The 26,245-nt window shown below is 48.8% G+C and overlaps 1 protein-coding gene across 3 annotated transcripts in view; it reads left to right on the plus strand.

Annotated features, from left to right (window-relative positions):
* Nucleotides 1-16,600: 16,600 nt before the first annotated feature.
* LOC106746419 (transmembrane and TPR repeat-containing protein CG4341) overlaps nt 16,601-26,245 on the plus strand; it is a 270,936-nt gene continuing 261,291 nt past the window's right edge. For 2 of the 3 annotated variants that reach the window (XM_014623013.1, XM_014623016.1), the window contains exon 1: nt 16,601-17,550. In XM_014623013.1, coding sequence (XP_014478499.1) covers nt 17,465-17,550 — 86 coding nt within the window. In that variant the 5' untranslated portion in view covers nt 16,601-17,464. The remainder of the gene's footprint in view (nt 17,551-26,245) is intronic. The other variant, XM_014623014.1, reaches the window with a different exon arrangement.

Here is a 26,245-nt window from a genome sequence, read left to right on the forward strand (position 1 = left end):
ATTTCCAAGCGCCTAATAACGCGCTATTTAACCGCTGAGGTAATTTACAATTTTCGCCTGTATAATTCCTCGTTTCGCCGATTGACCGTCCCGCCGGGATCGCGAGAGTGATTCAATATGTGGAGGAGATCTGAGCTAGAAATGGGGAGTTGGTGGTCGCAAAGCTTGTATCTGACTTAAGGGAGTTGTGAAATTTTCTTAATCAACGTGTAAAAAGGGTGTGATGATAAGCCGCAGTCTTCCCTACATCGCGCGCGCGCGCGCATTCATCGTTCTTCCTCGACGAATCTAACTGCTCATCGCGTGTGCGCGTGTGTATCTGCGGTACACGATGGGAGAAAGTGTCGACGGGGATACCTCATTTCGTACCCCATTATATATCTTCTTAATGCTCCCGTCGCTCTCTCATAATTATTCGCGTTCTTACGGCCCGCTTTTACATTCTTATTTTCCCACGCGTTATGCCGCTCCCGCGGTAAGTTTCCCATTCGTAACTCTCATATTGCAGTTCAGCTGTTGCGGATTGCGTTGTATTTCCGGCGAATACCGGAAAAAGTCGACTTAAGTGGATTATCGCAACCTCCCGCTCGGACGGTGTTAAATTACGCTCATAAAACAACCGGACTACACGAGGCGTCTCGCCTTCTCACGCCGATATCCAGATTCTCACGCGTGATTTTCTCGAATTCATCAGACGACGCGAGCGTCAGCACTCCCATTATCCGTCCGTCGATATCGTATAGCCCCCCGTCCCCGTCCGAATTTATTACGTAATGTAATCTGAATTCCCGTGAATTAAACCCGCATTCCTTCTACACTTGACACCGTTCACCCGGCGATGCGGGAGTACATGAAATTTATTAACTCGCTTAATGAGGAGAGCTGAACCGTGATATTCCGTTACCTACCTACAGCGGGGCCGGCTCGAGCTGTAATTTACACGAGCGACCGGTTACACCGTCAGAATTACGCCCGAAACGATTTTCACTCGAAACGGATCCGAAACAGCTTCCGTCTCCGCGCAAGACGGCCGCGTGCAGCCAATTATAGCCATCCACGGTCGAGGGTGAGAAGAAGCGCGCGCGAGTCATCGGGAACGGAGAGGATCTTTCGGCCCTCCGACATAGAGAGGAGAGAAAAATAGAAAAAATCCCTCCCGTTGCGAATACAACTACCCATTTGCATGCAATTTCGCCGCTCGCTGCATAACGACGCTGCCGCGACTACAAAGGCATACCTTCCGCCAAGAAAAAGACCAGGGCGAATTATAAAATTCATGAAAAATCTACCCCCTCCCTCCCCCGCTTCCTTCCGACTTCCTCGCGAGATTCACACCTCCGTGGCTTTGATCGCCGCCGCCACCTTATCGGACGTGTCTAATCGCGTATCGTGCTCGCGGTGTCTCGAGAGGACTCAATCCCACAACGTGGGATCAATTCCGCTCTACTTTACCCCAATCTACCTCGCTTTCTCTCTCTCTCTCTCTCTCTCTCTCCTCTCTGTTCCGCCACTTTTCCCGCCAATCCGCAACAGCGTGCCCACCGTTTCTGCTGTTCCAAATCCCACTTTTCCGTCGGAGTTTCGGCGTGCCAGCTGTTGTGAAGCCGCGAAAGTTACCGGGACTAGAGAGAAAAACAGAGAGAGAGAGAGGGAGAGGGAGGGAGGAGGGAGAGCGAAAGGAGGACTCATTGCCTTGTGCGGAATTTTCGACCGACCGACTAACGAAACGGAGCTTTGGAACATTCTTCCGCTCGTTAGGGGAATCGTCGTCGCTTCGCGCGCCCGGAATCGTCCTCTCCCCCCCCCCCCCCCCCCCCCCCNGCTATTGTCTCCTTATTATCCGGGCGAGTTTTCTGGCGAGCGCCGCGGCCAACGTGATATTTTAATTGCTGTAAACGTCATCGCGTTCGCCGTTCGCCGCGGACGAAGCAATTACGGGGCCCGCAATTTCGAGTATGGCGTTGCTCTAAATCTAATAAGGCGTTTAGGTCGCCGAACTAACCGACCGATCCAATAACGGCGGGTGTTTGGTGGCCGCGGCCGAACGACAAATAAATTTCGGTCGTTCGATTAATTAAATTTCAGCGGGAAATTAATTAACCCTTTAAACCGTAATGAGGACGAGATATCGCCGGCCGGCGTAGCGCGCGATGCGCGCCTGGTGCGCTGGGCGATAACCGAATTAATTTTGAGACGCATTATTCTCTCGCACCCTCATGCCGTTGAGCGGTGTGAAAATTGCGAGTAAGGTGTTTCTCACCTCGCGCTTCGCGCAAACGCTATCGAAAACCCGTGAAATAGCGACACGTTCGCGGCGCATAACTATGATTATATATTGTTATTATATTATGATGCGCAGCGCACGTCCCTCTCTCCCTCTCTTTCTTTCTCTCTCTCTCTCTCTCTCTCTCTCTCTCTTCAGTATATGTGCGAAAACGAGATTACATATTATAATTAATAATTATAACGTACAATAATATTATATTATGAAATATTAATAATACAATCATTATTTATGCCACGCGGTTTCCCAGATTACCTGACGCTTTATAAAATGAATGAGTCCGGCAGAGATGAATTTGAAGCGTTCAGAAAATCCACACACTTGCTCGATTATTCGCACACACGTGCTGATAGGTTTAACGAGGACGGAGATAAAATATTACGAAGTCGAGATTGCGAAGGAGCACACACACACACACACACACACACACACACACGCACGCTGGCGAAAGAGCAGAGCGATGAATTATTTAGTATCCTTTTAAGCCATTTGGTACATCATATCTTTGTCGGAGCGACGGCACTCGAGAACCGTCAAACGTATCGACGTTAGCGCCTCTCTCATGAATTAATTTTCAACTATCGAGTATCAGCCGTTCGCAAGGTTACGCGCGCGTACGCCTTCAGCTGTCGCGCTTTTTGACACGCGGTAGCACCTGCGAATGAATTTTCCATCGGCGAATGTCAATTTTAGAAGAACCTCAAAAAATAACCTCACGCCGAGATTTCTTGTCCGAGCGCTGACAGTTTCAGCATAAACGATATGCAGTGCGTGCGTGCGTGTCTCGTGTTTTTTTTTGTTTTTTTTAATTTCTTTTTTACTCGAAGAGAGGAAGAGAGAGCTAGAGAGAGAGAGAGAGAGAGAGAGAGGCGGGTTGATCGATCTATCCATTGTAATGGTCGCATTAGCGCGACAACAGTGACTAATTAATTCGTTTGCAGCGGAATTCTGTCACCGTGGGTACTATTATGATTATTATCGCCGCACCGCGCAACGACACGAAGGTGTTTTACGTCGCGCTATGTAACCTAAAGAAAAAGTTACATACGCGTGTATTTTTATTTCTGGGGTCTTGTTTCGTCCGCTCGCTGCTGCGTATTATTTGCCACTTTCAAGCAATAACATCGCCAACCGTGGGTATTACAATTTCCCACCTATATTATAACTTCCCACTTTCACACACCCAGGCTCGTACGGCGTTCTTTTAACTTGATTAACATTTTTTTGTCGCGATACCGCGCGCCACCGACGGAAGCGGTTACATAACGGATTTTACAATGCCCTCCTCCGTTGCTGCTGTAATTCGAAAACTCCGATGTCACCGCTGTTACAACGACGACCGGTTGAAACTATGGTCGAACTGCGTCAAATTCTCACGGTCCGCGCTCGGCGGCGCCGCCGAGGGCACAAATTCGTCTCGCCTTAGGACGAGCGAATAATTGCCCAACTATCTCCGGAGTTTCGTCCGTTCCCGCGGAAAGTTGTCACTTCCAGTTGCGAGCACCCATTCCTCGCGGTCTCGTGCGCTGTCTAATTTCTCGTGAAGCATCGAAGGTCGCGTACTACCGCGGTATGCAAAGGACGCTACCTGTTGGTCCTCGCAGGTTGGCCAAAAGGCGACGGACCTCAATAGCGTGCAAAACGTAGGTCTAAATATTCCCCTTTACGTTTCCACCCAACTAATTACGGCGTCAGGAAACGTGAGCATTTCATGTAACAGGGATGCTTTAGACCACCGGTTGTAATTATCGTCGCTCCGCGACGACGTAAAGGTTTCACCGCGCTAATCCGAAGGAAACATTTCATACCTTTATTTTGTACGGTTTCATTTTTGTTTGCTCACTGCTGCGTGTTGTTGGTAACTTTCAAGCAATAACATTGCCGCCAAATATGTCTGTTTATAGTAGTTATTAGTTCTTATTTATTGTGCTGTATCTTGTTTACAGTTCTTCTAAAATGCCTAAGGGACTGCAGTTTCAAACTTTAAGCAAGACCGTAATATCTGTTGTTTATATTAATTGTGGATTATTTGATAAAAGTAACTCGCACAGCGCGAATAAAACGTTAAACGACGAATAGCACAGAAAGCTTTGTACGTGCTCGCATGGGGATTAAAGTGACCTAAGGGATGAAACAATCGCTGTTAATAGCCGAGATCCTCGATTGTTGTTGACGCTATTTCACTATCCAAGAATAAATGATGGAGTGAAAGTACTAAAAGCGCTACTGTCGCAGATAAAAATTGAAACGGAGATACATTAATTTATTGATATGTCTGGGTCATAGTTAAATTTACGAATCAAGGATAATTTGCACCTATTCAAATAGAGCCAGTAAGCTAATTTAACGCTATATATTTTATTATTATATTAATATCCCGTTTTAACGGTGAAACAGCGGAAATGGAAATACAACGTATCATCGGAGTCAAGAAATAGAAGTAAAATATACTCTTAGAATTGAAATCGAACCTGTTCCGCGTACTTAGCTCCTACTGTGTCGTTTAAAATTAAGGGTAAAATTAATGGGATAAATAAAATAAAATGAAGGATTTAACACGGGGACAAGATTTCGGCTCGGTCAACGTGTTTAACAAGCGGAGTTAAAAACGAGTGACTTAACAGGTACACATGTTTCCATTTTCCTTCGTACACACGGAAAGGGGGAGATCCCGACGGCGAAATTCGCGCCGCCGAATCAAACGTCCTGCACGTGCTGCTACGGCCGACATATCGCCGTCCTCCGTGCGTCCATCCGTCAGGGTGAAGCGCGCGGGCACGAAACGCGCGAACGCAAATTGGAAACGTGAGGTGAAAGTGGTGGAGTCGTCTCGTTTGCGGCGATTTGCACCGACTCGGAGTGCTCGCTCGTTCGGAAGTCCCCGACGACGGCGAGTCACGATCGACGCCTCGTAAGACCGCCTCGCGCCGGAAGAATGACTGAAGGAACGTTCGTTCGGTGTACGGTTCGACGACCCTCGTGCCGATGAATGTGCGGAAAGTCGCGATGAATTATCCGGCCGGAAACGCTGTTATCCTTGCGAATCCGCGACGTCGCGCGCGCACTCGATGCTTTAACGTACTGTATAAAATAACCGAACGATTAAGTGTGGAAAGCGGTTCCCAAAGGGGGGGGGGGGCTCCTTTCCGCTCGTTCCTTCCACGAGTTCTGTTCGCCGGCGCGAATTTAGAAAAGTTTCGGAAACGGTCGCGTTTGGAAACCGCCGAGGAACCGCCTGTTTCGCCGGCGCGCATTCTCAAAACGCGCGTCGCTAAACCGCGGCGCCGCGTTCGCTCATCGATTCGACGCGAACGCCGCCGAGCTACGCGCCACAAATCATTCTTGCGAAACGCTCGCTCTCGCCACCGCGTCAATAACAAAAACGCGCGGACACTAACGCGTTGAATCTGCTCCCGATACCGATTGTTAACCCGCGAGTGTCGCGTGTCATGAAACATCGGCCGTTGTTCGCGTCTGAGGGGAGGAGGGGGGGGGGGCAANAGGGGGGGGGGGCAACGGCGCGACGTTTCCGGAGATAGCTGCAACGTTTCCAAAACTGCACGGAACGGAAAATGCAGGCCGCTGGACGCGGAAAGTCCCGAAACCGTACGCGATACTTTAACAGCGCCGGCCGGCTCGATTAGAATCGAGCATTCTAATACCGGAGATCCGGGCGCGACAGTTGCCGAGTTATCGGCGAAATCGCGGTTGACTAGAGACGAATGTGAATTTCGCGCGCTTAGGATCCGCAAGTACGCGTATCGATCGTGGTTGTCCGTTATTGATTTCCGCGGCTCGACTGACGTCTCTCTGGTTTTACAAGCCGGCCGGTTCTCGTTCCTCGCTCTTTTACGTAACGCCGTGTACGCGCTAACCCGAATCGATATTTTGATTCAACATCAATCCTGAAATTCTCCGGCAGTCCTTCGAGCACGACAGGGTGCTTGGCGGAATTGAAATCGAGTTGAAATAGAACCGAAACTGCGGACTCGGAAAAATGTTCACAGCTGACTCTGACAAGTTTACCCGCTCATAGTAGTTTACATCGGTGACGAAGTCACTTTACCGTAATACTTGTATTATAAATATTTCTTTCCCGCGGATTTCGGAGCATGTCTCTGTAGCGAATACCACCTTATTCTCAATTCATCGCGATCGAGAAACCCTCCTCTGTTCTACCGCTGTAACTAACTAGGAGAATTATTTTCCAGTTTCGGATCTGGTAGAGAGCTTGCGGCCGCACCTCGAGGCAGATGTAGTTCCGGTGAGCGCGGCTGCCGTACCGGAGGATCCGGTTCGGGCTGAACAGGGTCGGCTCGAAGGTACATTTATAGATTCCCCCCGTATGTTCCTCCATTTCGCCCTTTGCGGTCGGAAGTTGAGATACAGTTTGAGATATGTACGAATAAAAGTCGCGTGAGTTACGATCACAAAGGGGTAAACCGACTCATTTGCATGCAGTTATTTGTCAAGCCGAACCTTTCGATATAAACGGTGAAACTGTCTTTTCCTTCCAGATTCCTGGTAGCGAAATGCGACAAATTGGTCCTGAATCGCGTGGCGTTACGGTGAGTGAGTGAGAAAAATAGATATATAAAAAGCCGAGAGGTGGTGACGGGGAAAAAAAAGTCGTGCAGAGTCAACGGAATATCCAACAGCGTTTTTAATCGCGATACATTTTTCTTGATTCAATAGCGATATCATCGAAACTAATATTTGAGTTATTGAAACAACGTGTGATGTATAAGTTTCTAATATTACGAGAAAGCACCGGAAAACCGATACACCATTTTCTTTTCGGGCTCGAAGGGCCCCCCATTGAAGGTGTAGAATTCAAATTTATGCGGACGAGAGCAAACTAGAGCAACACTTTTCTATTGAAATCTAACAAACTTCTATTAAAATATGATCTTCGCGTCTTTTGGAAATTATGACACATGCTCGATGCTAATTTCTGACGAACGTATTTATATTTCAACGCGATAATTTCAGAATTTCTTCTTTTATTCCGTTGAAGCTGTCAAACAGAACTGCATTCATTCGCTATTCGTTGTCCCTTGATTCGGGCGATCCGCAACAATCCGCGGCGGAACGCGTCACTGGGCGCGAAGCTTCGCCATCACTCGCCGTTGATTTAGATTTCGCGGATCGTTGCGGTCGTACGCGTTTCCTAGACCCTCCTCGTACACGCGTGTATTTGCCCCACGCTTACGTCTCGCGAGCAGATGCGAATCTCGTTAAATGAAATCCGTCAAAATATCGCGAATTTCAGCGAGCGGTCTATCGCGAGACTGTACGAGCAATTGTGCGTACATTCCCGGCAGTTATTTTGTTCGCGTTTACTTCGTCGTGATCTTTAATTTTCCGAGTTCCGTGCACACATGCGCAATGTTACGCAATACGAGTATACGAGTTATTTGTTCGCCGGGAAATAACCGGGGGAACGTAAAACCGAGAAATTTTCGTACATTTTCGCATCGCATTCGTCAGACGGATGAAAAAAAAAAACTTCGGACAGTTGTAATTACATTTCGCGTACGCGCCGATAGATTTTACAGACACACCCCTCCTATCCTTCTTCATTTCCTCGTATCTACGCGGTCGTGTCGCGATCTCACGTCTCCTTCGGAGAAATAACCTTCCTCGAGTCCGGCGAGTCATCGCGAAAATAGCCTTCGCAAAAATATTGCGGCGGGTCTGTCTTCGCGAAGGTATTGCGCGGAGCTGTCTTCGCGGAGATATCGCGTGGTAATCCCCGCGGCTGAGGTATCGCCGAGCTGTGTCGGCGCGTGAGAATCCCGCGGCGATTAATCCGTTCGCGAGTTGAGATTGATTTCGCGGCCTTTCGCTCGCGCGACTCGCCCGAGTCTTTCGCCCGAATGGCGAGTCAGTTCGTCGCGAAACTTTGTCAAGTGTGATTCTCGCGGCTCCTTCCTCGTTAATTACACCGTCCGGCAAAACTTGACGAGTGATCATTCCCGATGTATTTTTGCCTACTGAATCCGTTGTTTGAATTCAACTGTCGCGTCGCACTGTTGAGAAAAATGGCGCCGAAGAAAGGACGATTTTGATGACGTTTTCATAACGGTAGGAAATGACTACACTCGCGTTGCAGGTTGATGTTGGACGGTGTTATTGACGGTGTTGTTTCGCTTCGAAGTAGCTTTTCATCGATGTCGTCGAGACGCCCGTAAAACCGTGTCGCTAAGCTGTAAATATTAATCGCGTCGCGAGAGTGCGGTGGGCTAAAGTATTCAACGCGGGAAGACGCGGAACGGGGGCTGGACGTTACGGAGTTGCCGGACGGGGAACGACGCAGTTCGGGATGCGGCAGTCTCGTCGGCGAGCCTCGTTCGACGTCGTTGGGTTTCAACTCGAAATAGCGAGTGTTGAATTCCCGACACTCGCGGAGTGTCATGTGATGTAGTGTATGCTGATATTAATCGTAAATCGCATTGATTTCAAGCGGGCGCGGCTAAGCTTTACAAAACCCGCGAACACCCGAATAACGAAAAATTCCCGGAAAAATATACGGAGCGCAGAATTATTAGACATGTTCCGGGGGTTGAATATAATAATGCAATTAGCGCGGGTTCGCACTCGTTCAAGGCCATTGTAACCAGTGGAGTGGCCTCATAAAACAGACTTTTTATAGAATAACGGTCCCTTAACATAATTCGACCGACCGACGGACGAGCTGTATTATAAATCTGGAAGCTCCGGAGGCCACTGAAATGTAAAAAATTAAGCTGCGCCTAATAATACGGCCGGGGACTGTAATTAAGCTCCGGGATACGCTTTTGATACATTATACGATAGCTTTTTCCGGCGTATTTCGCGTCTCTCGTCGGGATAATCAATTCTCCGAATGAAAACGAGAAGCAACTCGCTGAAAAAGCGGCCGAAAATGGGAAAAAGCGGCCGTTGGATCTTTCGACGCGCTCGCGAAAAACGGGGGAACGCGCGCGTTATTTTGAAACCGGAACATTTTCCCGCTGTCGCGCGCACGCTTCTGAAAATTGTGTATATACGTAACTCTTAATACGCACGGTGGCTGGCAAACGGTCGTATTACCGAGCGCGCCGTTCCGGTTATTATGGACTCGTGTTGGGAAAAAGGCGGCGTAGTTACAACTGCAGCTACGCGCAGCCACGCGCAGCGTGGAACTCGGCGCCGCGGTGGGCCGACGTCGCGCGCTCGGATGACGGCGCGCGGAATTTTGTTCGCGCCGTCGGTATCGGGTAAATCTCTGCTCTCGGATAACGCGGTAGTCTCGATGGCGATGAACGAGCCGCGAAGCATTTTCGCTATGTTCGTTTCCCTATGGCGAAAATACCGGCGAATGGAGGCCGGCAATCGGCGCCCTTCGCGCCGGTTACGAACCAATCTTTTTCGTTTGCCGGGCCAATTCGATGATTAAAACGTATTCGGTCGCAGGGAGAAGGGCTTGCTGTTACAAGGGTATTATAGCTTCAACGAGGGACGTCAAACGCACGGATTTGATTGGCGTTTCACGTTGCTCCAACCGACGTTTGTGTCGAAAATGCAAAACTTTACGCGACCGACTCGCGTGCCATGGTTGTTAGCTTATCAATCGCGCCGCGATTCTCCACCGTTTGTTTAATATTCCTGAGAAATCGCCCATGTGCTTTTCCGGCGTCTCGAATTTTTGCGCTTTCTTATGCGTCGATACGACTTCACTGGCGAACGCGTTCTCTTCTCGAAAGGATGCTGTAGCCGTTGATGAACTTAATCAGTTCATCTTAATAACTGGGTATCCTCGAAATGTTAGGTCGCATAAATATTGACGCGATCACGCTATTCTGTTTGTATTTCTTGTACATGCGAATATTACGTAAATGTTAGTGCGAAAAGTGAATGGGATTAATACGCATTGCTCTTTTTTACCATATCTAACGGAGAATCTAATCGAGATAGATTAAAAGATAGATTTATTTCTGCAAACTTTTCGTGTCTTTTTAGGCTTTTATGTGCAATTGTAAAAGATACAGAAGAATTTTTCTCACCGGAACAAACGCATACTCGATATGCGCAAGTTGCGAGATTTTTGTTTTAGGTAATTTAAATTGGGTTATTTATTACGAAAAGGTTTACGTCTTATTGGCTGTACAGAATTACAAGTGCTTTTACATGGTGAAAATACGCGCGTGAAAACGAATTGGAGCGTTGCTCAATGCGCGACAAAAAAGATTAAAAATTTCAAAATTGACATCTCTAGCCGTCAGTTAGCGCAAATATTTATCTGAAATCCGGTAGTTTGTACACATTGAATGTGTCAATGCGCCAATCAGAGAAATTTCAAACAATATTTTTATACCTTTTCGATTAAATTTAGAGGTATGAAACGGCACGAAAAGTTTGCAGAAAAATTTTTACGTAATTTGGTTAGATTTTCCGTTAGATACGGTAAAACAGAGTATCGCGCATTCATCGCATTCACATTTATATCGCACTTATATTTGCATAACATTTGTATGTACAAGAGAGAAATGCAAAAAGAATAGCGTAATCGTGTTAAAGAAGCTTTTCTACCTCGTCGGACCACTAATGTGACGATTGGTCAAAAAGGTGTTGTAGGAAAACAATCAAAGCTATCGAGATGAACTTTTTTTATAAATGTTTACCAACACTTATACTTTATAACGGTGCAGTGAAAAGTATAGGGTGATTATATTGATCTAAAGTTCTATCTGCGGTTTTCTACCTGCGGTGCCGCTTCAGTCTACCTAACTTCGATAATTCTTCGAATTTCCATTTAAAACTTCATAAGCAAGCCTTCTCAAGGCTTCAGAATATCGAAATATGTGAAAGTAAAAAGAAAAAAACCAATTTCATAACACAACAAAGTAAAATACCCCCTTAATGTTTATTTAACATAACACTTTTATCGATTCTTATCAAGCGTCTTCGGCATCCCCTTAGGGAAAATTTCCACGGGCCCAACAACCCCTTGTCTCGATTCGTCATTTTACAATTTTATCTGTCGCGAGAATCCTTAAAGATTTTCATTTGTTCGTTATTTCAAAAGACAACGGTTCGTCAAGGGAAAAAGGCCGTGTACTAATCGACAATGTGTAGGTGAGTGAAAACTCGGGGAACTTCGTATATGTCAGAACTGCGAAGGACTCGGCGAGGGATCGAGATGTAAAAGTATCGCCCATTGCGCATTCGTTACAATGTAATCTAATTGTAACGCGACGTCTCATCTCGCGTAACATCTCGCGTAACATCTCGCACGGTGTCGGCCCGCCACGTTTGGATTTAAATTCACTGCAACTCTATCTCGGCACGTATTTTCGGAGACAATAGCTCGGGCTCGCGTGCATGGAACGTATGCCGGGCGCGATACGCTGTGTCCACGAATTAACGACTTTCTGACTGCGCTCACGTGGCCTGAGTGCGAATTCTCTCGTGAGCAAAAATGCGGCTGGCAGACGTCGCGCGTTTTATCGTTCGCTTTAATTTCCCTTAAATGTATCCCCAGGTGCGATAAGTTGGGCCCTTAATCCTTTGTTGTAAAATGCGTTTTCTCCGATTCGTTTTCCCACAAATCGCCGGATCGCATCGTAATTCGCACTATACTCTTTCACCTCTCACCGCGATTATCTTCCCGTTGGAAAAAGCGCCGACGTCGGGATCTCGAATTATATATAAAGAGCGTAACGTGAAATATATTGCTGTTACGCTTATAAATTTCGATATATTTCGTTTCTTGGCTCTTATTGATACTCCGCCACGATTGATTTACCGTCGTTAAACAACGCTCGTTGGCCCAACTATGTCGGGGAACGTAGAGAACCGCGAACGTATCATACGTGCTGTTTGATGTTGAATTAACATTATCAAATTAATTATCTAAACTAATATTATTTAAGCTAATAATGTATCGGAATGATGCAACATAAATTACGAAAACGTGGCCAAATAGCAAATCGGGATCGGAATTTTGCGCGCGTAGCGTGCGAGTCGGTATGAAAATATCTCTTTTTTTCGGAGCGGCATTTCGTGTCTCCTTCGTTGAAATAACACGCCCGAGATACAACGAACAATTTGTTGTCGAGCGGTGTTAATAGTCGAAGAAATTTCTTTGGGACGCGAATCGGATCGGGTCACGAAATATTCCTAGGAAACCCGGCTGAGAACCTGCGTTATTACAACGCGATAAACTGGCAGAACGGAAACGCCAACCTCTCTTTCTTTCTCTCTTCCTCATTCTCTCCCTCTCTCTTTCTCGTGCGTTTCACGCGCAACGCGGTACGAAAGGATAATCGCGGGCATACGTCACCGTGCGCAGAAATGATTACGAGCAAACTGCGAGTTCGCACGTACACAGGGCACGAATGTACGTTCAATGCTGAGTTTGGAAAATCCCAAGAACCAGACGCAAGAGATTAACGGTTAAAGAGATTACGTCAAATCTTGATTGTCATATGAGCATTGAATTTTCCACAAATATAGCGGCTTAGAGGATCATTGACATTAATAATAACGGAGTTTACGCGGAGAAAAGTGATTGAATTAATGTGCCGATGAACGGACTCAACGCGTTTTCGTTTGAGGGAAATGAAATTTCCGGTTCCCACGAGCCGAAACTCGATTATAAGAATCAGAGCTTCTCGTTCCTGTTTCAATCAAGACGCGTTAACTCAATCTTTCATCCCCTCCGCGCAGGAAATACGGATAAAATCAAAAGCAAAATTTGCACGGAAAGAGAATTAAATATTCTCTCTCCGTGTGGAAATTTTCTTAACAATTCATTTCTTTGTTCCGTTTAAATTTCGCTCTGTGCAATTGCGAAGGAAAGGAAAGGAGGGGAAAGGGGGAACAAACCGTCGACTTCTCGCACACACGCGGTGCACGCGTCCTCGTGTCGCGGAATTAACTGATCGCCGGCGCATGCTCGACGATTGGTTCGCACGATAATTTTCACATCGCGTCCCTCCCCCCCCCCCCCCCNNNCCCCCCCCCCCCCCCCGCGGCTCGCGTCCGGCGGGATCGCGTGGTCACCGGTCATCGTATCTGGTGCCCTCCGACCCCTCGTCCTTCCCTGTTCGCCCTTCCCGGACCGACGGCTGGTTATGGCATGGTGCGGCCTGACGGCTTCGCGTTAGCCCATTATCTTAATCTGCCGGCAAGACAAATAACAGGTTACCGTTCCATCCGCCTGGCAATCGGGGGATACATGATATCTGCTGAGTATCGATACTTTGATGCTCGAATGCTTCGCCTTGGCCCCCGAATGACGTTCCGCGAGCGACACCTTCTCTTTTTTTTATCAATATCGTTAATCAACACCGAATAAGATCGAAGCACAATATACAGGACGTCGCAAAAAGTGTTACCACACTTTACGTAGTTCGTTATAAACATTGAAAGCAAATTGTACGATATTAATAAACGCTTTATAAACAATCAAAGCGTGGGAACACTATTTTGCGACATCCTGTAGCGTGTGAGAGTAAAACATGCGAACAATAATAAGGGACGTGATATTTTTGGGCTATCACGGTATAGAGAAATGCCTAATTTAGCTTCCAGGTTGGCGATACGTTCCGTATTGATTCGCTACGATACGAATTTGTCTGAATTTCCGTCCATTTCTTTAGCAGAATTAAAGATAATAAAGATTTAACGTAGAGCTGGAATTCCGACTTGGGGCCGAAACCGATATTGATACAAAGTATCGCAACTTGGCCTCGATATAATAATCCTAATAGCAACGGGGAGAAGGTCGACACCGGACGTCGCACGTGTTCTATCTAGGAAAGGACAAAGGATCACCGACGTGTCCTACGACCGCAGGCTATAGGATCCCTTGTTCTTCGAGACGGAGACCCTACGCAAACGGCTTCGCGAACTCCCTTCTTCGTGAACGGTATTGTTTACTGTCAACCTCGGGGGAGGAGGGGGAACACGATGCCACCCCCGCACCCCGCGAGCGACCCTTCGTTCGTCAGACCCATATGGCCGGGAAGTTAAGCACCGGGCCGGGTAATTGCAGAGTGTTACGAGCGCGGTTAATTTGTATTTCTATGGCGTCGTTACTCGTAGATGGATCGCTAGCCGGGCGGACATTCGGCTTTATTGAGCCTGATGAATTACTATTCTTAATTCGGACCGTCACTCGGACCAGGAGGATCCCGTTTCGTCGGGAATTGTGTCGCTATTTAATTGAGAATATAATTGAATGCTGCGAACGGGACTCGTGAGCGAGCAAGAAAACGTACCCGGCTACTCGGGAGTGCGTTATTAGGACAGAAGTTTAACGATAGATGTACATATATATATATATATATATATATATATATGCACATCGTAAATTAGCAAGGTTAATTAGAGAAACGCTGATATCACGTTCATATGTTATCACAGCCTCGCTCGCGGCCTCAGCCCGGTTTGCTGCCGTTCCTTCTCGTTTATACACAGCGCGCCGGCCGGCATCGCGCAGTTGCGCGTCAGGAGTGAGTTAAGCGTTTAAATGCTTAATTACCGCATTAGGAGTAAGCCACAGTTTCCGCTGGATCTTTAATCGCGGTTCATCGGAGCGTGAATTACTTTTGTTACGCGCTCGGAATAATTGAGGCGTTTACGGGTGGCGCGCGCAACCTCTTGTTTGTGATACAATGGCGGCCGGGGGGGGAGGGGGGACGTCTAAGTCCAGCGTTAGCACAATAACAAGCTCCTGCGTATACTATAATACGCGTGATAAATGCACGGGTTTCACGGCGTCGGTTCCGACAATTAATTACGCGTACCCGTAGTGACGAATCGCCGACGTTACGCGTACGGCGACGGATTAAGCTACTAGGAGCGCGCGCGCACTACGACGACAGCAACCCCCCTAAGCTGGGCCGGCTCGGGATCCGCGCGAGCCCCACGTCGTCTGCGAAATATCGCGTATTTGCGCGTGAACACACCGTGCACGCGCAGCCCGGCGAATGAATCTTGCATCGGCGGCTGAGGATCACGGATGCGGGTGGAAATTTCGCCGGCGGCCGGGGCCCACCTCCTCCTGTGTACGCGCCGAGAAGAAAACACTTTTGGTATTTGCAACTATAATCGCATCGGTGAAGGAATTCGAGTCGTTAAGATAAACGTTTCTCTAGTAAGTACAACGTAATTTTATTGGGATCTCTCTCGGTGTATAAATATTCCCGATATTTCGATTATATTCAGTTCGTATGAATACTTAAAGCGGCCTATTTTTTTATTGAAAAGTTCGATGACGGAAATTTCAGACGTTAACTGTAGTTCCAAAGCGTGATCTTAATTCCTTCATCACGTTGTGGAAAAAACGGGGTCTCACGAGAGGTGAAATTTCGACTGAAGTTGCTGTTAGTATTTATCAGGTCGAAACTCGGAGAAGATATATAATTGCGGCCGGAAATGGCTGTAACTTTAACGGAGTCGTTTTTAAAACCGCGGGTTTTCTCATCTCGATACGAGACAAATTTAGAAAGCGTCGTCAAGGCGACGAGAGATCGAGCGCACATTTGCACGCGCACCTTCCATTATTTACATCGACTGGCTCCGCGGCACTCGACTCGTCCCACTTTCGAAATTAGCGAGAGACAACGTTTCTGCGCCTCGCGTTTTCGCGAAGCGGCTCGAGCGGAAGACCCTCTCTCTCCCTCTCTTCGTGAACGGATATACCCGTGTCGTTCTCGATTCCACAACTGGAAGCACCGATTATATTTCGAAACAGCGGCCCGAATAAACGCGTCTCCCCCCCGCGTGACACCGGGGAACGGCGAAATAAGTTCCTCTCGCGGCGGCTTAATCGCCGCGCCCCGGTAGCGATTCCCGAGCCAAACGTTTCCCCGACCGCGAGCTCCGTTTTCCCCGTCGACGATTCCGACCGAATCCGACGGACACAATTCCCTCACGGTCCGTCCGTCCGGCGGAAAATGTCTCAAGTCCTCTCTCTCTCTCGCTCCATCGGCGCGCGCCACGTGCACCGCGGCCCGTCATTTTCCAAAAGGACGTCCATCGGTCAGCATTGTCCCCGGGGTTGCGGTTAATCCGGTCCGTTGGCCGCGGTCGTGGTCGTTGCGAGCGGTCGCGGATGCGTAGCGCGATAGAAGAAGAACGAGGAGGACGAAGAGCGGGAAGAGATGGTGGTGGAGGAGGAGGAGGTGGCGGAGGTGAGCATCGGGGGGAGCGAGGAGGTAGAGGATGAGGTGGAGAAGGAGGACTAGGAGAACGGGCGAGCGCAAGCGCCTGTCCGATCGATGCCCGTCTCCCGCGTATAAAGCTCTCGTCCTCGGGGGCGCGCGACAGTTGGCGTTCCGCATCCGGAACATGCGTGGTGCCGATCGCGCCGGGAACCTCTGATCGTCGTCGCCGTAGCAGTCGGTGCGAGTCGGTGCGTCGTCAACAACGGCAGCCGCGGTCGTGGCGATCCGGCCTCCGTTCGAGCAGCATCGTCCGCCGGTGCGGAGGACCGCGAGGAAGCGGCGGTCCCGCCCGCTCCGTGGATCCGCGTCCTCCGGCTCTCGTCCGGGCGACTCGCCGAAGGATTCCCTCGATTCTGCGAGCGAGGAAGAGGCGACGGCTCGACGACGCCTCTCCCCCGTCAGCCGAGGACGCGCTCGTTCGCGCGAGAGGTCGAGAGAGCTACCGAGTGTGCTTTCCCTCTCTCTCTCTCTCTCTCTCTCTCTCGCTCCGGATATCGCGGTAATGTGCGTCAGTGAATAGTGATAAGAACGGGAACGCCGCTGACTTCGCCGCGCTTCCCCGAGGATTATCGTCGCGAGACCCGGTGAGATCGAGCCTCCCCGAGCGCTCCTCCCGGAACGGTCCCCTCCGGCCGACATGTCCACCGCGTCCCCGGCGAAGTGAAGCGTCGTCGCACCTGGCGGTCGCGCCGGGCGAGATCGGCCACCTTCGGAACGCGTCACCGACATTCATCCCGCGCGGAAACCATCCGGGCAGGCGGCGTCAGATCGGCGGTCGTTCGATCGTCCGGCGGACGTCTCGGCCGCCGCGCGAAGAACCGGCGTCAGGCGGAGGCGCAGGGGCGGCGGGAGAGGAGGAGGACGTGGAGGAGGTGGTGCTGCTGCTGGTGGCAGCGGTGCAGGAGGAAGGCCCGTGCAACAAGTTAAGAGGCCGCCGCCGTCGACGTCGCTGTCGCCGCCAGCCTCCTCGGCACGATGTGACATGGATATCCTCGCCGTAGCCTGCGCCCTCGTCGCGACGGCACTCTACTGCAACACCCTGCAAGCGGGTTTCGTCTACGATGACCGGTGAGTGGGACCATTTCGGTCTCGACCATTTTCGGCCGTGATTAACGGATTAACGCGCCTCCTCTTCCGCGATGCTCCTTGCCGATGGAACGACCGTTCCATCGGAAGCGACGTCCACGACTCCGATGGTCGGTCAACCCCCGTGTCTCTCTATGCTCGCGAGGATGGGAGCGGCAGAACCGCATCGTTGGGGGGTCGCACTCAGCGAGATTATGCTGTTTTCAATGCTCTCGGCAGATCCGAAGCTTCCGATTTAGGGCTTTCCCTGACTCGGCGGTCGCTCTAAGACCCGGCCGGGAAAGCAGCTGGTGACACAGCTTGGTGCGCGGTCGCGTGACGAGAGAGATTCGCTGGATTATGGAACAACGCGCGAAAGTTCGGCGATACCTCGCTCGCGTAGTGATATGGGAAAAGGGATTCGGCGATTTGAGGGCAGCTCGAGGTCAGGCCGATGCGCAAAGTTGTTGATAGCTTATCGAGGCTTATCGCCGGAGTGTAGCGCCGGACAGATGCGAGAGGCCGGATCAATTCATCCGGACACACTGCGCGATTTGCCGCTCGACTTCATTCAACCGGGCCGGAAGACGTTGTAACATCCCTAACGGGGCAGTTCCCGTAGACGCTAATTAACGCTAACCAGAATCTAACTGATTCCCTGCCGTCGTCGGGGTGTCTAGCAGAAGACAGAGACGCAGAATCGATTAAAGCCCGTTTAACTTTAATTGATGCTTACGACCGACCGAGACGCGCGGTGTATCTCCGCCGGAGGGGGAGCGACAACCCCCGGCCGAATGAGAGATTCTCGTTTTGTTTTCTTCTTTCTCCAAAGCACGTTGGAATCGTCGGAGATCTCGAGGAATTTCCTTCACGCGTCTCCTCTCTCTTACCAAAATGATGATTGATTCTAGTCGGGACTTTCACGCAGGTTCTGATCAGATGTGCAATGTTTCAAACGTGCGATTCTAAGTGGGAAATATGAACGGATTCTACTCGGCAGCAGCAGCATTGCAAAAGAGAGGCTTTATCCCATATTTGGGATAAGAACGGGATTCCCGATCGGAGTCATAGCGGGACAACTTATTTTGGGACAACCTTGGCTCGGATTCTAATCAGAATCTACGCTGTAAGTCGGGGGAAAAAGCCGGGGAAGTGTCTACGCGTGGTAACGTCGCGAAGTTCCGTTGTATCGGAAAATATCTCGCTAAGCTTGTCCAAATTTGCGGAAATTCTTAAGAAATATCCTTCCGTGTCGCCCGGTGATCGAGCCGGTCGCTAATTATGCCGGCGGGCGCGTCGCGCGCGTCGGAGGGGCGATGAGAGGGCGAGGATGAGAAATTCTCCCGGCGTCCGGCACGTTTCCGAAGGGCGATGAATGTCGTTCTCGTAAGAACTTGAGTTCGCCCCCGGTGGGTATTACTCATACCCACGGCGCGTGATATACGTTGGATGACATTCCTCGCGATATTTCAGCCACGTCAGTCCCGCGCCGCGCGAAATTGTTTCCCGCTGCCGGGCTCGATACCGCCGCTATGGAAAACAAATAGCCAGGAGCCGAAGTAATCGCAACAAACTGTGCGCCGTATCGTTCGTTATTCCGCCTCTCCTCCGCGGATCAATAAGACTGCGTGTGCGGGATTTGCGCGCCGCGTTCCGAGAGAGCGGCGGAATTCTCGCGAGAGACCGCCGATGCTGTAATAACCGCGCGCGCTAGTCGCACGCACCTTGAACAGGTGTCCCGATATCTCGCCACTACGGAAACTCGTTTATGACTCGCGCCAGGTGATCCGTCCGAAATTGTCCCGCGCTGAACCGGGCGTCGCGAAAGGGTCGTGAAATAGCGAATTTTCGCGCCGCCGGATTAAATTACCGGCGACTTGCTGTTACCGACGTTGCGCCAGAACTCACGTATCGACTATTTATGCGGGACACTCTTCATCCCGTGTACTCTTGAAATTACTCGCAGAGGAGTCTCGCTCGACGAGAGGGAAAATTCACGCCGAGAGAATTCCCATTGTAATTACAGTCGTTTTTTTATCTCAACTGTATTTCTTCGGATTTTAATCCGAAAAGTCGCAGTAGCAATGCGCGCGTAATTTATTACTTATTAATGTTCATTGTTAATTATTATCAATCTCTATCATCATCAGTTGGTTTTATTATCATCACACCTTTATTATCCTGGGCAGTTCAGTAAGGAATCGTCTTCGGATAAAGATATTCTGCGGAAATATCGCTGGTCGAGCGACGATCGTGAAAAGGGCGCGTCGAACTCGATCAAATTGTAAAAGGGGTTGACGCGCGCTTTTACGGTTTGTCGCTTCCGCAACGGCGGGCGATCTCGACGTAGCCGAACGACGTTGCAGCATCTTTCGGAGCAGTTCGCGAGCCGTTATCTCGCAGATAGCGGGCCGAAATGCGCGGGTCGCGGAATTGCCGCGCCGCGCGCCGTATAATCCAAAGTTACTCGCACGATAAGAGCCCTTAATCCGGGGCTCTCGAATTCTATGACACTGAATCCCCTAATTGAGTATCCCGTAATCTCTCGAACATCGTGGCCAGAACTCGATCGCGCCGAGCTTCGGAACGCTGGTAGGCTCGCCATTGACTGTAAGTTAGGCTTGAGTGCACTCCAGGAGGGTTAATTTAGCGCCGAATAAACATCGCTGTATCGCTTAATATCGAGGGAGAAAGTAAGCGACGCTTTCGACGCGTTAAGATAGTTCGTAAATTCGCTGTCTCGCGAATCCTTTCGACATTTTCACGGCATATCAGTCGAAACACGATCGACGGGAAATTTTAGAAATTAGAAAGAGATTATTTTGCCCGAAGCTGATATAATTGAAGCCAAAGTTTGCACTATTTACATGTATCGCAAATACAAAAACAGCTTCTAATATATATTTTTTTTTAATTATCGCTATCAAACTACTCATACCACTCGGACCAACTTCCTTACACGGAAAAAAAGTTTGGTCGATTTTACCGGATAGTGAATAAGCCAACCGCGGTTTCGTTGGAGGAAACAGAATTTCTGATTATAAGCTGATATCCTGATTACAACCGAAATTTGGAAATTCCGTTTCCTTCAACCAAAAAACACGTTTACTTTATTCACTGTTTGTCTGGTAAAATCAACCAAACTTTTTTTTCCGTATAAGAGCCGAGAAGAATCCAAACGGTTAAATTAAAAGGAAAATATGCTTGACCAATTAGCTGTTATTTTAATTTCCAACACGGCGGTGTTTTCTTTTCTCGGTGTGCGTAAAATCGGGTTATATTCGAGGCCGATTATACAATAATTTATATTTTCCGCGATGTGTAACTTTCTCTCTCTCTCTCTCTCTCTCTCTCTCCATCTCCGTTCGCTGTTTCGCTTTTCTGTATTTGTTCTGCACTTGGATAGCGCGTAATTGGAAACCCTGTTGTTATTAGAAGACGATACGCACCGGCCGTGATAACTCGTACGATGAATTAACAACAAGTCGACGTTATTTACACAATCGATGTTTGAAAAACCCAGTTGCGCTCCCGCCGCGCGTTCACGCCCGAATGATTCGTTTACGGTTATCGGAAGCGCTGTGCAAAATAATCACGATTGTTTCTCAGCCTGCGTAGAGCTCCCGTTTGCGGATTCCCGAGCGTCGCGCGCAAAAGAGCCTCCGTGACGCGTCCGTGCGATATTTATTAAGAGTTGTCAATCGCTGCGTTATATTCGCCACTGCGGAACTTTCGCGAGCGCGCGCGCACAAGGTACAAGTTTCGTGTAACTAACTAGAGGATCAGAGGTGTTATTCAGATGTAATCTTAACCCCGCGTTCCGCACGTGGCTCCCGTGGGATCACGAGAACTGATCCGGAACACTCTTCCGAGTTCGATAGTTCGCGGGAACTACTTTCGTAGGCTCGCGGGAGCGTTTATTCTTCGCGAAACAAGCAGTCCGATTAACTCGGCGCGTTCGTGACTCTTTTCTCCGATTTTGACGCGCCGTCATGAACGCTTCAATTCGTCCGACGCTGTCGAACGTCTCGTCACGATCCACCGAGGTTTCTCTCTTATTAGTGCGCAGCTACTCAGAGAAAAGGTAATCTTAAATTCAGATTATGTATTTATAAGCAAAAATATTATAATTCTTCTTAGGAGATTTTTTACTCCGGAGTTGAGTTCAAGTAAAACTTGCATCAATACAAATCCGATCAGATCGAGACTAAAAATCTTCCAAGAAGATTATAATATTCTTGCTTATATGAGGTTTTTGAAGATTAATTTTTTTTCTGTATTTTCTCTCTCTCTCTCTCTCTCTCTCTCGTGCTATTAACGTCACTTTTGCCGTAAATCGGTAGGTGAAGGAAAATGCGAGGTACTTTGCGCAAACCGTGTAAGAGGAAATAAAAAGAAACGAAGAATAAAAAAACGAACTTCCACGTAGAACGTCTTTATATTACCAACTGCAATATACCTTAATCTACGTGAGTCGTATAATTCTCCAGAAACTGTGACGTCGAGTATGGGGAAAAGTCTCTCCAGTCGCGCGCTTTTAAGCACTTTATTACTTCTTCCGATCGCACCACGACGTCGATTCAGCCTCGGCTAAGTCGGCGAGGAGGAAGCACACCTCCTTGACGTAAGAGGAACACGTAACACCAGGGACAACGCAGTAATTCTATTGAGAAAGCGCCCCGTGTGTCCGTCCGAAATAATATAATAAGTTTCACGGGCCGTTCCAGTCGCGATAATGTCGGGAAGCATCGCGTGACCTCCTCGGAGCGCGCAAGGAGCATCCGCGATCACCGATTCGCCGCGAGGTTAATCAATCATCCCCTTCGCGTTATCGGCCGCGCCGACGTCGGCGTTAATAAACATTTAGGTGCGCCATAAATTAAATTATTCCGATCCGGGCGTCGGAAATCAACTGTGCCGACCGTTCCGCTTGGAAACGCCCGCTGCGATTAGTCCGATAATCAAACGCTTAATTATGGGACGAATTCGGGCGGTCTCGGAGAAACTGGCGGATAGAGAGAGAGAGAGAGAGAGAGGAGGCACACGAAGAAGAACGAGTGAAAGAATGCAGGGACGGAAACGAGAGAAATGGAGAAAAGGGAGTGAGAGAGAGAGTGAGTGAGTGAGTGAGTGAGTGAGTGATTGAGTAAGTGAGTGAGTGAGTGAGTGATATCCGTGAGGAAGCAAAGGGCGGAGGTATCACATCGGCTCCCGGCGGAGCCTTAAAGCTCGCTCGTAATAACGAAAAACGGGCCGTGTGCTTGCGTTCTCGCGCGCGCGCATTAAGCCGAGATAATTTTTCATCCATATCCGGCCCATTAGCGGCCACCTCGTTCGATGCGACCGCCGAGGCTAAAGCGGCCGATGCGCCCAACGGTGGCGACCATAATCAAGTCGAGTCCGGTTATTAACGGGAGCACCCCCCGGCTGACTCCCTCTCTGTCCTTTTTACTCGCTGCTGCTCCCTTTCTCGTTTCCCTTTACTTTCTATCTCTCTCTCTCTCTCTCCCTCTCGTTCGCTTTCGCTCTCTCTCGCTCCCGCCTCTTTCCTCGTCCCTCCGGCGTGACCCAGCAAAATGTTCGCTCGCTCGCTCACCACCCATGATGTCGGCAACCCTACTGTTCTCGGTCGACCTACAATTCTGGATCTTTTGAGACTTGCGCTCAATTATTCGGTCTGTGTGGTGATTTTATCTGCTCTCTCTCTCTCTCTCTCTCTCTCCCCCTCTCTCTCTTTCTCCATCTCTCTCGCGCGCGCGCTTGTTCTGCCTCGTGCTGCTCTCCTTTCCGTGGCAACGTTTAACGTCAATCGCCGGCCCGCCTGGCTGATTTTGAGCTTTGACCTTGTTTCACGCCCTCGAGACTTTAGGTGACATTCAGTATATGACGCTTCGCTATTCTTACGGCGTCCGGCCGAAAGTGGAAAACATCGGCGCGACAAGAGAGAGGGAGAGAGAGAGAAAGCTACTAATACTTTATATTAAATAAATGTATCTCACTCTCTCTCTTTCTCTCCGCCGAAGATTCCGACCGTTTTATTTCGACGGCGAGATTCTCGAGCGCGGAGTTTACCGTGTCTCGTGAGTTTATTCCGAGCGCGGCGCGCCTGAAACTCATAGGATAATAAAGGCCCCGTATTTTACCGCGACGCCTCGGCCACAATGGGCGCGCAAAGAATACGGGACATATTTATTCGACTAGTTTTTTACCGGCGGCGGCGCCGCAGGGAACGGAGTCGGAAGCAAACGAGAGAAAGGAGAACGGGAGCGGACGAACACGCAGTGCCGCGCGGCGAAAGAAGAAGAGAGAGAGAGAGAGGAGAGAGAGAGCCGAGAAACGCAACAAAGTTGGAAGACACCCTCCCGTGCGCGTTTCTACCGCCTTACTTTGGCATCTCGTCTCTTGCAAATCACCGGCCGAGAGTATCGCGGTTAATGCACACGCGCGCCAAACCGTTGCGCGCGTTTCTGCCATCGCGCTCGTTATTTGCAGACCGTCTCTCTTTTGCATTCGGCACCGATCGATCCTGCGTTCCCGATCTCTCGATTATGTTTCTCGGCGTATACTTCTCTCTTCACATTTGATATTTTCGTATTATTAGAAATTCTTATTGTTAGCTGTCACGGCAGAAAGAACCTCCTTCCCTCATTCTCTTTTTCTCTTTCTCTTTCGCTCTTTCTTTCTCTCTCTCTTTCTCTCTCTCTCTCTCTCTCTCTCTCTCTCAGCACAGGGATGTAAATTAGAGGCTTTCAAAGCTTTCATACCTCCCGTTTCGGTATGCAGATGCGGAAATCCCGAATACACCGCCGTTAGGCATTACGGAATTAAGCGCACCGCGAAACTTTAAAACGCGCGTTTCTCTCCCTCTCTCTCTCTCTCGCGTAATTCGCCCGGCGCTACGTGAAATATTAGCTGACAATTAAATTTCCCGTTATGTCTCGTGTTTCACACGCTGGTGTATTAATCCTATTTCTCGACGGTGCTTTATTTATATTGTGCTCCATTTCGGCGATCTCCCGCGCTTTTAATGCGCAAAAATTCCCCCGTTCCAATCCGTTTGTATTATTCCGTCAGATCTATTATGAATTTCACGCAGCCGCGCGCACTCCCTTCTACTCGCGTTTAATCCACTCGCGTCTTTTTTACTTTCTCGTATCTTCCGTCATTCCTACAGACGTATAATTTCTAGACTAGAATGAACGTGTCTCTCACCATCTCTGTCACTCTTGTATGCCAGCTACCTAATCCCGCGAACGAACGCCGGAATGGTACCTTCGCACGTAGATGTAGCGCCGATGCAGCTGCATCGAGGACGAGTTCGGAATAAGAAAAGTTGGCGGTCGAGGCTTAGCTTGTTCCGTTTCCGCCGGTGAATAATACCGCGGTATTCGTCGGAGGCGCGCCTTCGGTCGCATAAAATGTAAAGCGCGGCATTACTATTTCAGCCGGTGCGGTGCATTCGGACTACTACGATGCGCGGTTTCTCAGAGCGTGCGTAAATAATGGACGTGCTCCAGAGATAGAGAGAGAGAGAGAGAGAGAAGGAGGGAGAGAGTGAAAAGGCAGGGAGAGAGAGAGAGAGAGAGAAAGGGTGGAGAGAAAACACGGCTACGACGATGAAAGAAAAATTGCGCCAGCTGTGAGGGAAACGTGCGAAACTTCGTCGCTTCGAGCGTGTGTGCTGTCTTTATTATGGCGAAACCGACGAATGATCAATCGAGTCGTTGATCGATGCCTGACAAACGTTCGAATTTGTGTACTTTGACTTTATATAATGTAACACACACGAGAAAAGAATCTCAGTTCCCGCAACTGAACAGGGACCGGATGAAAACTCGGTGACGAGAAATGAATACTCAGTGATAAGAAATGATGTTTCTGTCGCCGGGAAAGTTGCGAATGAGAAAGTTTACAGTGAACATTCAGCTGCATTCAACACGGTCGAGATAATTGAGAATAATTGACTGAGCAGAAACCTTCCACGGGAATTTCCTTGCTCCCACATTGAAAGACGAAATATTTCAAAACAGTCTTTGTTTAATAAGTGTTAATAACATATTCATTTAAATCTATATTCTTTTATTTAAATAGGATTTAAATAATTAATGCGTGTCCTTTTTTTATGAAAAGCTACGAATTTAAGAAAATATGTATATTTTCTTATTTGAAAACGTTTTTATAGAAATATGTATATTAGTATAAGTATGTTGTTGGTACCGTCGAATAAATATTCCTTTTCTTCGCTGTTTTTTCCCTCCAGTTTTTTCCCACAATTTTTCTTCTCACAACCGGATTTCCGTCTGTTTCCCGGGCAACAGAAAATTCGAACCGCACCACAGCAGAGTTGTATTTTCTGTCTGCATGTAATTATTATCGACTGCAATTAATCCATTATTAGAGGCGCCAATTCTTCCCTGGTGGGTTAATCGTTTTATTCCGCTATCGATTATCGGCCTATAGGCATTGAAAAGTTCGGCATGACGTGTCGGGAATTTGAGGGACGTCTATTAATCTATGCAATATCGCTTTTGTACATTTATTACGCGTACTTCGCGGCCCGGATATGCGATCGTGCCAAACGCAATTCCGGACACCGTTCAGACAGGGGAGTCGCGAAAAATTTATATTCCATCGAAACTACCGTCCACTGTACATTCGCGCTTTGCGCGATATAAATCCGTCCTCTAGACGTAATTTA

Source organism: Dinoponera quadriceps, unplaced genomic scaffold (assembly GCF_001313825.1).
Source record: "Dinoponera quadriceps isolate SergipeBrazil2010 unplaced genomic scaffold, ASM131382v1 scaffold566, whole genome shotgun sequence".
Lineage (NCBI taxonomy): Eukaryota > Metazoa > Arthropoda > Insecta > Hymenoptera > Formicidae > Dinoponera > Dinoponera quadriceps.